At 50.6% G+C, this 16,446-nt stretch overlaps 1 protein-coding gene across 1 annotated transcript in view; it reads right to left on the reverse strand.

Moving 5' to 3' along the window:
* Positions 1–301: 301 nt before the first annotated feature.
* The window catches only part of Spred2 (sprouty related EVH1 domain containing 2), a 124,567-nt gene continuing 108,422 nt past the window's right edge, over positions 302–16,446 (reverse strand). Inside the window, exons 6-7 of the mRNA XM_047522775.1 lie at positions 5,976–6,113; positions 302–3,572 (exon numbers count right to left, since the gene is read on the reverse strand). Coding sequence (XP_047378731.1) covers positions 2,907–3,572; positions 5,976–6,113 — 804 coding nt within the window. The 3' untranslated portion in view covers positions 302–2,906. The remainder of the gene's footprint in view (positions 3,573–5,975; positions 6,114–16,446) is intronic.

Consider the following 16,446-nt stretch of genomic DNA (forward strand, 5'->3'; position numbering starts at 1 on the left):
GCTGTTCCCCCTGAGGAGCGCTTGTGGGGAAGCCAGGCCGGGGAGGAGGGGGTGTTCCCCGGGCGGTGACACGAAGCATTCCTTTCACTTGAGGCAGTGGAGGCCACGAAGATGCAGTCTCCCCTTGGGAATATGACATAACCTTAGGCGGGAAGGGCCTCACAAACACAGACTGGTGTCCACACGTCCTTCTGCAAAGGAAACGCCAACCCATCCTGTGTGGGAGAACTCCCAGGTCTGCCGAGGCTCAACAGCCTCCCCGTCTCCAGCCAGACAAACACCCCAAAGCCAGGCATCTGATAGGATGTGTTTATATTTACATGGTACATTTTAAAGCAATGGCTACATTGGTCATACATATTAGAAACCATAAAAAAAAGTTAAGAACTAAAATGTACATCATACACTTGTATATATATTTTTTACACAGAGGTAAAAAGGCTTATTATAAAAAAATCAATACAACAGGATTTTTAGTACACAGGTGAAGAATGAATTATGCTTCAGGCACTTTAATTTGTTAATGTGAGCAAATAGCTTGGGGGAGGGCCGGGAAGCTTCTGAACAGAAAATCTTTTGGTTAATGTTTTGTTACCACAGATACAAAAATAAAATCTGAATAATTTCTCTCAAATGATTGACGTCAGTATGGCAAAGCTGACTGGGAAAATACTACACACTGTTCAGCTGCAGTGTGGCAATTGAAGAGACGTATTTACATAAATGTCCCCATGGCTGTCTTTGTGCCCTTAACCGCTGCCTTTGCAAACCAAAAAGGATATGCGGTCCACGATTCACTAGCATAACTCTTTAGAAGGGGGAAAACCAGCGAGGGGTAAGGGGAGAGAGAACAAGTAACGACTAAATACAGGTAACAAACAAAGCGTCTGGGATGCGTGTGTTCTCACTGAAATAAATAGGGGCACTGAACTGAGGTCTGGTGAACATAGATTAGTGTTGTGCTTTGCAGAGAGGTGACCTTAGAGAAAGGCCCTGAGGCAACACCTCGGGCTGGGGCAGATGGTCCTCCACAGCATCGGAGGCTGGCTGGGTGTTCTCCTGGCAGGGAAGGGGTTCTCTTTCCTTCCATCCATCCAGACGGACAGCTCTCTGCTCCTTTTCCACACTGGAAAGCCCCAACTAGTCATTCCAACAAACGAAAACATCTACCAACTAACTCATAAGCACATTGGGTATTTACACGGATGATCTGTCTAAAGAAGCGTGACGGGCTCTCGGGCGAGCTGATAGCATTCCCATGAAGGTAAGCATGGCTAGCACTTTCCCAGTACGAATGGCAGACTGGAAGAAAGTCCCTTTCCTTGAAGACTGTTGTCCTGTGTGCAATAAAGAAGGGAGGGGGAGAGGGAGGAGAGTGGGACCAGGCTGTGCCCTCGGCTGGCGATTACCATAGGAAGATCGTGGCGGGAAGAACAGCCAGCATCGGCAAGCCTGGCCCCTGTGTTCTCCACGAGGTTCTGATTGTACTATGCTAGGTACAGGTAACCACTGTTCATTTTTCTTTTTTCTTCAATAAGAAGATTTGGCTATTCTTTGCAATATATTAGAAAAATACTCTTTTTCATCTAATTAGAAGCCTCCTACATGGCAAGGTGACAGGTAGACTCAAGTCGGCTGACCTAACCATCTATGCACCCAAAGTGGCAAGTCTGGGTGTGGAGTTGCAGGAGAAGACACTTAGGCATTGGAAGGGTTTTTACATATGGCCTTGTTTTTTCCCAAGTATAAATGAAGAATCTGGTGATGTGAAATTGATTCCAAAATGAAAACAAAAACAAACCCACAAACAAAATGCAACCCACCACTCTTCAAATTTATGACATTTAAAATCCCCCGGTTGATATAAAATAGTTGCTGGGGGTGGGGTGGGAGAGCTCCTATGGTTTTAGTCACAACCTTAGTGTTTCTCAAAGAACACTGGTTTGTGTTTGAGTAGACTATTCGGTTTGCAAAACGATGAGCAAAATTTCTTACTTCATTAACGTCTTATTCTAATATTGCTAAGTTTTGAGAAGTGGCGGCAACACAATTTTAAAAAGTTCTATCTTAGGGGTTAACTGGGGAGGCTCATAGAAACCTGAAATCCCCTTTCTAGCCCTGGTCCAAGAGGATGAGATGCAGTTTAAGGAATTTTTCCTGATTCTCACAAGTTAATCTGAAATTAAGGCTCAATTCTCAGTCATTTTATAGGTGAATGTTTTGCATCAGTGAATAAATTCAACAGATTGGGGGGGCAGAAAATGACAATGGGCTAAGGCTAGAAACGGCAGCTTACATGGGAAATTTGGCTTTAGAAAAGTTAAAGCGATATTGTTTTGTGGTACAAGGTGGTTAATTAGCTCACCTCCTATACATGCCAACTGACTGCAGGTGAGAACTCTTCCAGGTGGGTTTCAGCACTCTGACGTCCCACTTCCCCTGGAACCTGACGCTTGCAAGCAACAGGCTAGCCAGACTGAGGGACAGTCTTCGGTGCTCTCGGGAAGAATAACTACAAAACCCACCAAAAAAATCAGCAGTTTCCACTGCAGACTCATTCGAACTGGAAGAGGCCGGGAGGAGAGACAGGAAATCAAGACGTGGATAAGACGTTAGCCTGGTTACGGGTTGGTAAGAACGCGAGTCTATGCAAGAGGTTTCTTTCCTTAGAACACTGGGCGAGCATGGGTATGGGCGTGTGGCTGACGCAGTGGGTGCCGGAGGGTGGAGAGTCCACCGCGCAGGTGCCCCAGGCTGGAATGGTGCCTCAGGGGACCAGGGATCTGGGAGGCCTCTTGCACTCCTCGCCCCGGGAGTGGAAGGGCGCAGGGCAGAAGATGAGAGTATGTGAGAGACAACAAGTTCCCTTGTGGCTGTGGGTGGAGGCGGGAGGGGTGGGGACGGAGTCACGCGGCTGCTTTGTGCTTCCCGCCGCAGCACCTGCACATCACCCCGCAGTGGTAGCAGGCCCGAAGGGGCAGGTAACAGCACATACAGGGGGCCAAGAAAGACAAGGCAATAAGAGCCATCCACCGGAGGCAAAACTTCTCGTCGCTAGTGTCGCACGAGCAAGGGTCTGTATAGTCTCCCTCGGGGTCCGACATACAGTGGTAGAGCATGCTGTCCGCGCACCACATGCAGCTCACCCTGCGGATGCAAGTTCTCACGGAGTCGGGCGCATCCTGACAGTGGCCCCTCCGGTTCTCCTCGTGGTTGAACATGTCCCTGCAGTACATGCACCGCGAGCGCTCGCCGTCCTCCTTCCGCCGCCGGGACTTGCCCCGCAAGGGCTGCGTCTTGATCACGCTGCCCCCGCGGCCTTTGGGGTCCTCCCCGAGGCCGAAGTCCGAGGAGTCCACGTAGGGGTAGTTGTAGTCGTGCTTGGGGACCTCGCCCTTGGCGAAGCGCACGTAGGAGTCCGCGTCCTCCAAGGTGTCCAGGTATTTGCCCCGGACTGGCGCGTGCCGGTAATCCTCGTAGCCGGTCATCCAGATCTTCTCCCGCGGGTTGATGCGCACGATCTCCTCGTCGTCGTCCGGGAAGCTCACCTGGGGGTAGGGCCTTGGCATCCGCTGTCCAGGGAAAAACCAGATGTCGTTTTACCGCCAAAAACGAACAAGAAAAGGAAAAACAAAAGCAAAACAAACCCCGAAAACCCCCATACAAACCCTCCCCAAGCCTCCAAAATGCACCTTTCACCTCAACTAAGGCCTTTCTTTTCCAATTTTTCAATTTGTTCTTTTCAGGAAGACCTGACAGTAGAGGGTATTTTGACATGCATACGTGGAATATAACTAATTCTAATTAGGACCCCACTCTCGTGGTCGTACGTGATGTGGAGTGTCACTGGTGCGGGCCTTTCTTGAAGAAATCAACCCCTTCTGTAGTTACTCAACATCTTGTTGGTCCAAGAAGTATTTCAAATTGTGAGTCTAAATCCATTACGGGATCCAGAAACAAATTAAATGGGTGGGGATCGGCATTATCTCCTTTTTCGCTGCGGTATTACCAAACAGGAAAGTGTGCGCATCTCAGTAGTACAGTCTGACTACGGAGAAGCCCAGCACTCCTCAGCGAGGTGGCACTGGACCTGTCTGCTTCATCTAACCTCCTCAGGCAGTAGCACCCTGGAGTGATTTCTAACAGTTTAGGTCCCATTTTTGTACAGCGTGATCTCTTTCATAAGATTGGCTCTAAAAAAAAAAAAAAAAAAAAAAAGATACCGGCATACACTGCATGCTGTAAGGTAACTTCCTTATGTATATACAAAATGTGCAAACCAGGTCACCATATAAGATGCATCTTGCACTTTAGCTCATGTTCACAAGAAAGCAAAAAGGGATACTAGGAAATAAAATGTGTGTAGTGTGTGTGTGTGCATAAATACATATAAAATGTAAATATGTACAAGACTCCAGTTGGGAGAAGTTGCATAGATCAGAGAGGGGTAAGAGTGAAGGCCCTGGAAGCTGTTGGCGGGGTTCAAACCCTGCCAGGCTCTGTGCCAAGCCAAGTTGCACTATTCCTTGAGGCAGAGTCCTTCCTGCTGTAGTCTGCAACTGTACCTCCTCCAGAGCGGCAGGTGCTGAACACTATCTAGCTGATGGCTATGTGCATGTGCTCCTGCCTTGCCCCAGGTCTCAGATGCGGCAGATAATTCTTGCCTTTGAAGGCTTTGGGCATGCAGGTTTCTCAGAGGAGTGGAGCAGGGCTCTGGAGTGACCTGCTACAGGCACATGAGTACTAGAGAATTTGCCAGCAGGTCATGAAGACTCTGTTTCCCTCTGACTGCGTGGGCCTGCTGGGAGAATGAACGGAATAACCCACGCACAGGGTCAGCCCAGTGCCCGACAAACAGGAGGCCTGACACCGGACACCATCGTTGTCGTTACCATACTGCCAACAGAACTGATCAGGTGCTGACAGATTTAACCACACTTTCCACCAGATCATGAGCCCCTTGAGGGCGGGAGCCCGGCTCACTAGCTTTTCCCTACTTCCTGTCAGAGTCTCCAAATCAGTTTGTAAGATGTTGAAAAATCGCAAACTGGAAGGAATTTGAACAAATCTCGGGTCTTCCTTATTTTTTATTTTGCAAAGAAAGGAAAGTAAAAAAAATACACTTCCCTCTGCCGCTATTGTAATTTTTCAAAAAGCACATTTTAATGTCAACATATTAGGAAGCACACAATAAAATCTTTTTAGAAAGAATCAAATCTAGCTTTGTTAAAAACTCACTTGCCCTGTGTGTCTTTCTTCTCATTTCAAAACACTGTGGTGGCCACGTTACCTTGCACGGGCACCAGGCCATGCCTCCCTATTTGGGAACCTCCTCCACAAAGCGGCCGCTCAGTAAACATTTGTTGAATCGGTGAATTCCAGACTCCAGCTCCTGCTCCCTTAAGCAAGGCTGGGCCTGCAGCCCGCCACGCTGGGAGCTCCAGCCAGGTGTGCAGCCTTCTTTGGTTGGTACTGGGACGCTGTACCACTGGGCTACACCCCCAATCCTTTGCATTTTCTGAGACAGGGCCTTGCTAAGTCCCTGAGGCTGGCCTTGAACTTGCCATCCTGCTGCCTCAGCCTCTTGAGTTGCTTGGATTACAGGTCACAGCAAGTCAGAGGCCCTCCAGGTAGAGAACACAGAGGACTCATGGCACCCTGGGTGGCGACAGATGTGGGTTGAATTCCTTGTCAGGTACCCCACATCCCTACCACTCCCACATCTATGAACTCAGGTTTCTGATGACCTGCTTGTGGGGTAGCTCCAGAGGATTATACCAAACAAAGCAGATAAAGGGTGTGGCAAGGTGGTCGGCACCCGAAATCTCTAAGCTGAGTTGCCACCATCAAAACCACCTTCAACACTGGGTGGGGGTGCAAAGCTCAACAGAGCAGGCCTGGGCCGGGGGCATTTAGCTGAGCAGGAGTGGAACGAGGACAGGCCCTGGTGACCTCGGAAACAGGCTGCTGCTCACCTGGTCGAGGTGGTAATGGTCCGGGGGGTATGGGTCGAGGGTGTAAATCCTCCGGTGCTCACAGGACGTGGGAGAGGAGATTGTCCGAGTAGGCTGTTCCCTCTTCTGAGAGGAATTAGAAGAACTGTCTGTGGCTGTCTGTTTAGAGGGGAAGTAACCGAGAGTTAATAAAAAAGGGTGAAGGCATAGCTTGGTGGAGCACTCCTGGCTCCAACCCCCACTGCTGCAGAAAGGAAACAGTTAACAAACACACCAAACCCTAGCATGCACCGTTCTACCCGCCAGCTGTGGCTTCGCGTTGGCCTTCCACAGTCTTGAGTGTATCCTGGCCTCAGCAGGAGACCCCCGAAGGGCCAGACTGTCTAAGCATGACACGGCTGGCCCAACAAGTGGAGAAACCCCCGCACCGGGCCCTGGGAGCACCGGGCCCTGGGACGTTTTCTCAGACATGGGAGTAGCGACAAGCTGTGGGGGAGGGATCAGCAGTACACCAGGCCCCCCGGTGGGCTCCAGCCTGAAGGAGGATGGCCCAGCAGAGGTGGCAATGCATGGCTGGAGTCCAGATAACCCTCTCTTGGAGGTGATCAGGTATCGGTGTGGTCTGTGGCCGTGGGCAGAGCCCATGCAACCCCGTAGGCACTGGGGGCCTCACTGCTACCACCTGAGACCCCACAAAGCAGGCTAGCGGACCCCAGACGGTGATTGCTCTGCCAGGGGCTTTGTTAAATGCTGCTGGCCACCGCCTGAAACCAGGGCCTCAGAGCTGGGCATGGTGATGCACTTTGTAACCTCAGCAACTCAGAGGCAAGGAGGATCCCAAGTTCAACGCCAGCCTCAGCAACTTAGCAAGACACTGTTTCACAATGAAAAATAAAAAGAACTGGGGATGCAGCTCAGTGGTAAAGTATCCTTGGGTTCAATCCCAGCACCACCCCACCAAAGAAAACTTGAAACCACCCCAGGGCCCCTCAGAATCCCCACTGTACTTTCTGTTTCCTTAAGAGTGACAGACACCCCCCACCCCCATGAAAAAGCTCCTTTTTCTTCTTAATTCTGGTAAATCTCAGAAACTCCTCCTTCGATGTTGCTGCTGCTGCTTCTCTTTTTTTTTGGGGGGGGGGGCGGTACTAAAATTGAACCCAGGAGCACTTAACTACTGAGTCAAATTCTCAGCCCTTTTATTTTATTTTGGAACAGGATCTCACTAAGTTGCTTAGGGCCTGCCTCAGTTGCTGAGGCTGGCGTCGAACTTGTGATCCTCCTGCCTCAGCCTCCCAAAATGCTGGGATTACAGGAGTGTGCCACCACACCTAGCTATTGCTTCTTATTGTTTTATTTCCTTTGTCTCATTTATCTATTTTTTTTATTTCATTAACTATCATAAATCCTCTTGGGGGCAAGGCCAGGTTAAAACAAGCAGACTTATAAAAGTTCTCTTTATCCTCCACCCTTATTTTTAGAAGTAATATATGCTCAGTAAAATGGGTCTAAGAATTCAGGAAAAAGAAAAAAGAAACCCCTGTTTCTATTATGTGATACAACTATTGTTAATTTTTAAAAACTTGGTAGAGATGTCCAGCATCAGTTCAGGGACCCATCTTTTCTGGATTTTTTTTTTGTGTGTGTGTGTGTGGTGCTGGGGATTGAACCCAGGGCCTTGTGCCTGCGAGGCAAGCACTCTACCAACTGCGCTATCTCCCCAGCCCTTTTCTGGATTTTTCTCTACTTGTGATGCAAGGCTGGTGCCTGTTTCAGTCTCCTAATCCACAGTGCTAATTCCTATGTGTTCACAGTCCTCTCTGGGCAATACAGAGAGACTTGACAGGGAGATTAGAAAGCTGCTGCCTCCACCTCTGAAGTAAAGATCTAAGGTCCCTTAAGCCTGGAATTCTGGCGAGGGCGCAGGGAAGGGTCCCGTCTGAGGGTGAGGTAAAGCAGAACCAAGAGAAGGCAGCTCTGAGCTTCCGGGTCCAGGCACGCCCGCAGCGCGCACTCTAGGATGTCTCAGTGAGGTGCGTGTGTCCTTGTGTAGCTTAGGCATGGCGCATGAGGCTTGTCACTTAGGTGTGCTTCCCCCACCTCGGGTCCCCTCTCTGGTGCATTTCCGCCCGCTTCACGCTCCTGGCTTCTCTCTGTCCTCACTTTCCTCCCCCAGAGGGCTGGAGAAGAACTGGGTAGAGCCCGCAACGTCCCTCCTCTGCTTCTTGGGAGCCACCTGATTGACAAATAGCACGAGCTGGCAGCCATCACATGCCTGAGTGTTCTGCCTGGAGGGCGAGGGCGAGGGCCTGCCCTCCAGTTCCTGTGGGCCTGTTGGGGCAGGTCTGCTGAATCCCAGGTCCAGTCCAAAGACATCCACTTCCTGCAGATGTAAACCAGGGCCAGCCTCATCCATAACAGAGGGCCTCTCATTTTTTTTTTTTTTTTCTTTCCTCAATTGATTCAGAAAAACTCAGGATGCCAGGTATAGTGGTGCACGCCAGTAATACAAGCAAGCTACTTGGGAGGCTGAGGGAGGAGGATTGCCAAATTCGAGGCCAGCCTCAGTAACTTTAGTAAGACCCTGCCTCTAAATAAAAAAAGGGTTGAGGGTAGAGTTCAGTGGTAGAATGTCCTTGAGTTAAATCCCCAGGACCCTCATCACCACACACACACACACACACACACACAGTGCTGTGTCACATGAGTGCTTACAACATGCCAGGCTCTAAGCCTCAGGTGAACAGGCTCCCTTAGCACATCCCTGCAGGTGTGTTTCCCTGTGACACACTGGTGCGTGGAGACTCCGAGAGATGTGGGCTCCCGCCCACTGCAGCACAAAGCCACTGGCACAGCAGGGATGGAAACACTGGCCCCTGACCACAAGCCTGGTGGGCTTCCTAATTCCTACTGATGCCCGAGGCGAGCCCCCTCCCAGATCCCACCCTGGGAGGCGCTCTGTTCAGGTGGATGTGAACACAGCTCCTCCAAGTGAGGGGATACTCTGCTTTACACAAACCCAGGAGACTCGGGGCGCCGTCTCGGAATTGGAAGGTCTTACAGATCTCAGTAAAGATCTCTGGAGTGAGCAGACAAGGGCCCTTTCGTGATTCCAGCCTCGAGAGGGACGTCCCTACCCAGCACCACACTGCGGTCACCTCACAGGTCGACTTTAACACAGGCACCATGTGTTCAACACGGCCACACGTTCCCAGCCTCCAATTCCCAGAAATCCAGGCAGCGCATCCCAGTCGCCTCCCTTTACTCATCTGCTCACGAGCCACCCTATCTCCTGGGACCCACGCTGGGGTTAACAGTGTAGGACGTCCTCCTCAGAAGCCAGGCACACCCTGTGTTCCCAGCCTCCACCGGCCAGTCAGAAGCACCCCATCCAACGCATCCACCCCCTCCTGGGCCTTGGTGGCTCTTCCCACCATACAGTCACACGCAGAGACCCCAGATGTCGGCCACTGCGAGCGGGACTGGGAGAGGACGTTCAGCGGCTCCTCACCTGCTGACGGATGTGTACAGAGGGGCAAGGAGACCAGGTGTCCCGGCAGGCGTGTCTGCAGCCTGCCGCCCACGCGGCCCAGTGGAGGGGACATCCGGCTTGGCCCGCGCCATCCACGTGCGCCTGTGTGGTCTGTGTGAACCCAGGAGGGAGGGCACGCCAGAGCGGCTCCACTGCTGACCCAGGCTTTGTTTCAGAGCTGCGCCATCACAGACCCCCAGGGCGGCAGTGACCCACACACGGAACGTACGAAAGGAGGCCACGTCTACCGTGTGCTCCTCGACACCGGCTCCCTGTGAGCCCGGGAGCCGGAGAGCAGCGCCCGGACCCCGCGGAGGTGTAAGTGGGCGAGATGCTCACACAGCCCTGCTGGTTGCGTGTGCACAGAGGACACCCACCAACGCAGCAGGCGGACAGGCCACCCTCGCCGCCAGTTCCAGCGATCGTGTGGTCTGTGGCCACGGTTTCAACTTGACTTCTCTTGGGTGGGTTTCTCTGAATCGTTGGGACTCTGCCAGGACTCTGGGCTCGGGACCTCAGGCTTCTAGAGGGAGGGAGGGCAGAGCCTGCCGTTAATGCCAGCTGTGGACAGTGAGGCGGCACTGTCTTCTGGGCACTGCGGACTCCTGGGAGGTCTTGTCCCCACGATTTCGCCAGCACAGCCCTGGCCACCTACACATGTAATAACCTCCAAAGAAATCCGGCCTCTGGGCTTCACTCTGACATAGTGTCGATGGCCATTTATTAAAAAGATGCCCAGTTAAGAAATGTCCAGTCTAATAAGAGGCACTGAACAAAACGGTGGAGTATGTGCTAGAAACACAGGAGCTTGGCTCAGGCACACCAGATTTCAACCATTCTCTGTTAATTACAAGGTGCACGATTTTGGTCAAGTTAATCTTTAACTCTGGTTTTTACATCTATTACACGGAGCTAAAATCTTCCTCAAGGTTACTACAAAAATGAAATGACATTTAAAATGACCATCTTTTAGAAAACCGGCTGCTGATCTACAGAAGAGTTACAGATTTCTATACCTGGTCACTCTGCTTAGGCAGTTTCCTTACAAACCTCACAAGCTTGATGGAGTTTGTCTGGATTTTTCTAAGTACATTATTTTACTTATGAAGGATAGTCTGCTCTACTTTCTGATATTTGTACCATCTTTTCCTGCCTTAGTGTATCTTTTGGCAAGGCTTCTGGCAGGACAGGGAAAAAACAAGTGCCTGCTGGGCAGGGTGGCACATGCCTTGCAATCCCAGTGACTTAGGAGGCTGAGGCGGGAGGATGGCAAGTTTGAGGCCGGCCTCTGCAACTCTGCGAAACTCTCAACATCTTAGTCAGACCCTGTCACAAAAAATAAGAAGGGCTGGGGATATAGCTTAGTGGTAAAGCACCCCTAGGTTCAATTCCCAAACTTAAAAAACCTGACTTTATCTGTTTGTTTGGTACTGGGGATTGAACCCAGAGGTGCTATACCACTAAGTCCATCTCCACTCCTTTTTTATCTTTTATTTTGAGACACGGACTTGATAAGTTGTAGAGGCTGGCCTCCAACTTCCTATTGTTCTGCCTTCGCCTCCTGAGTCACTGGGATTACAGGTGTGTGCCACACACTTAGTTTAAAAAAAGTGGCCTTAATGTTAAGCTATCGTGACAATAAATCAAAATCTAAAGTGCAAAAGACACCAGGCTGCCTGAACTTGTGAATTGGCTGTTTCTCCAGGGTCAGTGCTGCCTGGTGAGGATGGGAACTGGTCTGAATGGAGGCAGGAGGCTGCCTGGTGAGTCCCAATGCTGAACCTGACTGAGACAAGCTCCCTCGTGCCGAGTCCACATTGAACAATGTGATCTTTCCCTACTGGAGGCTTGGCTATTCTTCCAAGTTCACCCAGAAATTCTTAAAGGGACACATGCATCTTTTCGGGAGTCCTGGGCCAGGAGCAAGCCTTCCTCATTCAGGGCCAACCTCCTTGATCAGGGATGTCTGAGGAGGGAGGAGAAGAACTGAGGGGCCAGGCCAGCTGAGGAGACAGTTTGCCTGAGCTTTCCACCTGGGACGGATCCTGGCGGCTGCCCAAGTGCTTTGGGGGCATTCAGGATGAACAGGACTATGCATTTCAAAGTGACACCCGTGTTCTGGGGACTGTGTACATCCCTTCAATCCCCCTGGGTTTCCCTGCTCTTTGTTCCAAATGGGGACGGGGCAGAGCAGCAGCTGCAGCTGGCAGACAGCGCTGTGCCTGCGGCTGCTTTCTCAGCAACACCTGGAACTAGCAAGGGGCACCTGGTTCACAGCTTTTTCAAACAGGATGTTCCTGTGAAGCAGGGACTAGGCGAAGGCAGGCAATTGGCAATTTCCTTCTTTGCGGGGAGGGGGACAAATGGGGACACACCCCACCTTTCGGAAGGTAAGCAAATGCTGGGCGCAGTGGCTCAGGCCTGCGATCCCAGTGATTCAGGAGCGGAGGCAGGAGGCTTGTAAGTTTACGGCCAGATAAAAAAGGGATGGAGCTCAGGTTAAGAGTGCCTCTGGGGGTTCCAAGCCCAGGAAGGGGCCCAGAGGGGCAAGCAAACCAATATCCCTGTGTCCCAGGAACACAAGCGTTGACTGAAGAGATCAGTGACTTGGATCAAATGATCTCCAAGGTCTATGTGAGCTCTCTAGCGACTCCACGTGTAACCCCTCCGCCTCCGAAGGACCGCAGAGTCAGATACCTAAGCCTGCTGCTGCACGGGTTCAAGAGTGACAGGCGTCACTGAAGCAGAACTGCCCTGTCTGCTCATGCTGATGATATTGTGAATTTTTAAAGGAGGTTAACTAAAACTTATAGCCACATTTGCATGATTTTTGCTGCCATGTACTATCAAACAGAGTCGAGCAGCTGGTGCAACCAAAGTAGTATCTGTCCCTTTGCAAGGGATTCTTGTTTTATTTAAAAAAAAAAAAAATCTGGGCAAGGTGACACACACTTGTAATCCCAGCTACTCAGGAGGCTGAGGGAGGAGGATGGCAAGTTTGAGGCCAGCCTGAGCAACTCAGCAAGACCCTGTCTCAAAATAAAAACAAAGGCTGAGTGCCCTGGGTTCCGTCCCCAGTACTGGGACTGCCACTCCCCGCACACCCTAAGCACGGGCCAGGAGTGTGCGGGCTGCCTGGACAAGCCCGAAGCCTCGCCGGGCACTCACTGAACTGACAGACCTACGGCCAGGACGCTCTCTTTGGGCAAACAGAAAGCTGCCAGCTATTTTGTCAACAGGTCTTAGGGAACAGGTAGCTCCAGCTCACCTGTCCTGAGGGCCTACACTGGTTCCAGGTGTCCTCTTTCAAAGAGGGAAGCAGGAAACAGGCCAGACCCATACTCCTTATGCGCTCGGCTAGCAGGCAGTTTGGATCTGAGAAGCAGCTGCTAGGGGAAAGAGATGACTGTCCTAGACGCTGGGACATTCCTTCTTCAGGACCCGGATGATTCTTCCATTGTGAAAAATAATGACAAAAACAATTTCTGAGAAAAGCTTTAGGGCTGGGTGGTTGGGCCCGGCAGGTGTGAGGCCCTGGGCTCCACCCCACACCCATTCCCAGCACACGGGCTTCACATTTCTAAATTTTGAGGTTAGAGGACATAGTGATATGAAAGGAAAAGACGGACAAAACTCAGTGTGACTTCGCTGAAGGCCAAGAGGTTGGCAGCGGAGGGCTGGGGTTCAGGCAACCCTGAGTACGTGCTCCGTATGACTTAGTGGAATGGGAGGAAGAGGGGCTTCGCATCTACACCTTAAAAAGGTGACACACGTACAGATACAGACAGACCCAGTGGGAGGCCCAGCAAAGCCCGTGGCTTCCTGAGTGCATTTCAAGCTCTGGTGTGCGCCTGTGGACACCTAGCTGTATTCATTTAGCCACTGTCGGTACCGCATGTCGTCGAAACCCCTTCCATGTGGTGAGAGCTGGATGGTGACCGTCCACCCGCCTCCCAGACCTCCTGCTGCCCTGGGTCGACCTGGAGCAGAGGACGGCCCCCCAAACGTCTCCTTCTCATTTCCAGCAGTGGAACCTGGGGCCTTGTGCCCCAGGGGATGCGCTCTACCCTAGTCCCCTATTTTTGCCTCTCTTAACAACCCACTGAAGGTCAGTTTCACTAGTGACACTCTGGAGAAGTTATTTGTATTTTCAAAGTATTTTCTCTTTTACTTACTGCTCTCCTTTCCCCCGTATTCTGGACCTGAACCCTTAATTCCAAAGGTAAAGAACAGAAACCACTTTGATCAACTGATCTTTGAAAACGAGACAGGAGCTTTCAGGTATGCGAGGGGGACCAGGGACCTCACGGGAGGAGACGGGGCTGTGGCAGTGGACAAGCTGGAAAGCCCTCACGCAGGCAGCTCTTCTGCCATTAAAGGGACATGGCACATTGGCATGGGGAATTTTCTGAGACTTATTGAATAAATGCTTCCTTCTCAGTGGCTGGGGAGGGGATCAGAGGTCATAAAGATGCAGGGAAAAACCAGTGGAGTAGAAGAAAGAGAACAGGAGTGGGGAGGAAGGAAGGAAAAGGGGAAGAAGTACGGGATGAATTTAACGAACTCAGGTTATATTCATAACTGAAGTTACCAAAGGGAATGGCCACTGTATGTATACGTACGAGGAAGTGATGTGGTGAGCGGAGGAAGGAGACCAGGAAGGAGGAGGAGAGGGGAGGAGGGGAGGGAGGACTGAAATGAAGTTCCCTGCATGTATGGTTTTGTCAAAATGAACCCAAATACTACACTGAATTATAAATGCACTAATGTACACATTTTTTTCTCTCCCCAAAACAAAAACAAACTTCCTTCTCTTAAACTTCCCTGGCAGGCAGCCAGCAGGTTTGGGGTTTGCAGTCCAGGTGAGCACAGTGTGGAACTGAGCACAGGCCGCTTCGCTGACTCTCTGTCAAGATGGAGGTGTGATAGGTGCCCCACAGGCCAGCTGCAGGGACTGTCATGTACTGCCAGACACAGAGCACTCCACATCCCTGGGGCCAGCAAGTGGACACTAGAAAGGAACATGTTCCTCTGAAAAGGTTTCGAGTCCAAAGGGCCGGTGGTCACAGTTAACTAAGGGCAGAACCAAGCTGAGTGCAGGTCACTACCCTGAGTCCACCCTCTGGAACTGCCCCCCACTTCACCTTTAGAAAAACTCCCCTTCTTAGAAAAACCGTAAAAGAACTTCATTCGTTACCCAAAGGGCAGATTTGCCTTCTGCTTTATGTCTGCTGGGGGTGAAGTAGGTAGAAAAACACTTTAAGAAAAAGCAAAATGTGCCCAGGCGCGGTGGCGCATGCCTATAATCCCAGTGGCTTGGGAGGCTAAGGCAGGAGGATCATGAGTTCAAAGTCAGCCTCAGCAACAGCGAGGTGCTAAGCAACTCAGTGAGACCCTGTCTCTAAAGAAAATACAAAGTAGTGGCCCAGTGGCTGAGTGCTCCTGGGTTCAATCCCTGGTACCAAAGGAAAACAAAAAAAGAAAAAAGAAAATGTGCTCTCCTGCCCTTCTGTAAAGGACACCGGGAAGATTATAAAACCAGTTCACTGTCTCCCCCGAATAAAGGACGGAAATAAGCACCACCTGCACATATTAGGACAAAAGCCCACTTAGGATAAAACAAATGACTTCCCAACACTCTCTGGATCTTTTTTCTTTTGGAGACAGGGTCTCCAGTTGCTGGCCTCAAGCTGTGATCTACTGCCTCAGCCTCCTGAGGTGCTGGGAATACAGGTGAGTGACCTGGCAGTGCTTTAGTTTTTAACTGTGTGCTTTCGAGAACACCTGGGGTGGACATGAGGAGTCTGAGATGTCATTAGGGACAACCGCTCTGAATAGGCAGAAAGTTATAATAACGCTTTATAAAATGCAATAAACAGGATATCAGAGGTTCAAGCATAGGGCATGAGGAAGGACCAAGTTTTCCAGTCTAGGCAAAAACATGACCAGAAGCTGATGCTACTGCAGAGACAGGGCATTTTTCCTGTGTGAAAGAACTGCCTACAGGAAAAAATAAGGTATGATAAAACACCAAAAATAACCCCAGTACAGCCCTTTCCAGCTGGTCCTGAGAGAGCATGAAGCCTCACACAAAACCAGATGAAGGACTCTTCTCCTTTTTGCGAAGGATGAATCATAGTTGGGATCATTTTAAGCACACAGGAGAAAAGCGAATTTATTACATGCGGTGGATGCTGCATGGCTCTAGGGCTCGATTAGAAATTCTGGCTGAGAAGGCTGCCCAAATGCAGCAACAAAGTACTTTGCTGGTGAAAACCTACAGAAGAAAAACCTAAAACTCTTCTGTATGGCAGGCCTTCCTGGGGTCAAGCCTGGAGCAGCCATGTTGGGGACCTTGGGAGTAAAATATTCACTGCAACGTGTCCATCACCGGAACAGGCTGACAGAGCACACATTTATGTCTTATCTGTCCCCTTTCCGACCTGCGTCCAAGAGACTCTCTAATATAACTCTTGCATATGGTTGTTGTTTTAGAAATGGAATAGCTGAAATATCTTACAGGTAATTATTTGATCAAGGAAGTTGGTGGGTGGTGTTGGTGGCTCCCTCACCAAGAGCCAGCTGTGTGACCTTAGGCCAGTCACCCCCGACTCCTGGCTGCTTGTGCAACTCCGTAAAATGGGGGACATCCTACTCCATGTGCCAGAAGGACGGAGGCTGGAGCGGCTGAACTCGCCATCCTTTCTGACTCCAACTCGTACAATTCCAAGGCCTTGGCATGGCTACAGCGCTCCTTGCCTCCCAGCAAGCAAACATTTCCAGCTGGCTCCTGCCAGTGAGTCTACCTTTAATGTACCATTATGTACCTGGTGACCATTCACCTGACCCACTGTATCTATGGGTTCCACATCCATGGATCCAACCAATTGCAGATCAAAAATAATTAGGAAAAAAAGGGCCTCTATATTGAATGTGTATAGACATCTTTTTTTGTCATTA

The sequence above is a fragment of the Sciurus carolinensis genome, chromosome 13 (assembly GCF_902686445.1).
Source record: "Sciurus carolinensis chromosome 13, mSciCar1.2, whole genome shotgun sequence".
Taxonomy (NCBI): domain Eukaryota; kingdom Metazoa; phylum Chordata; class Mammalia; order Rodentia; family Sciuridae; genus Sciurus; species Sciurus carolinensis.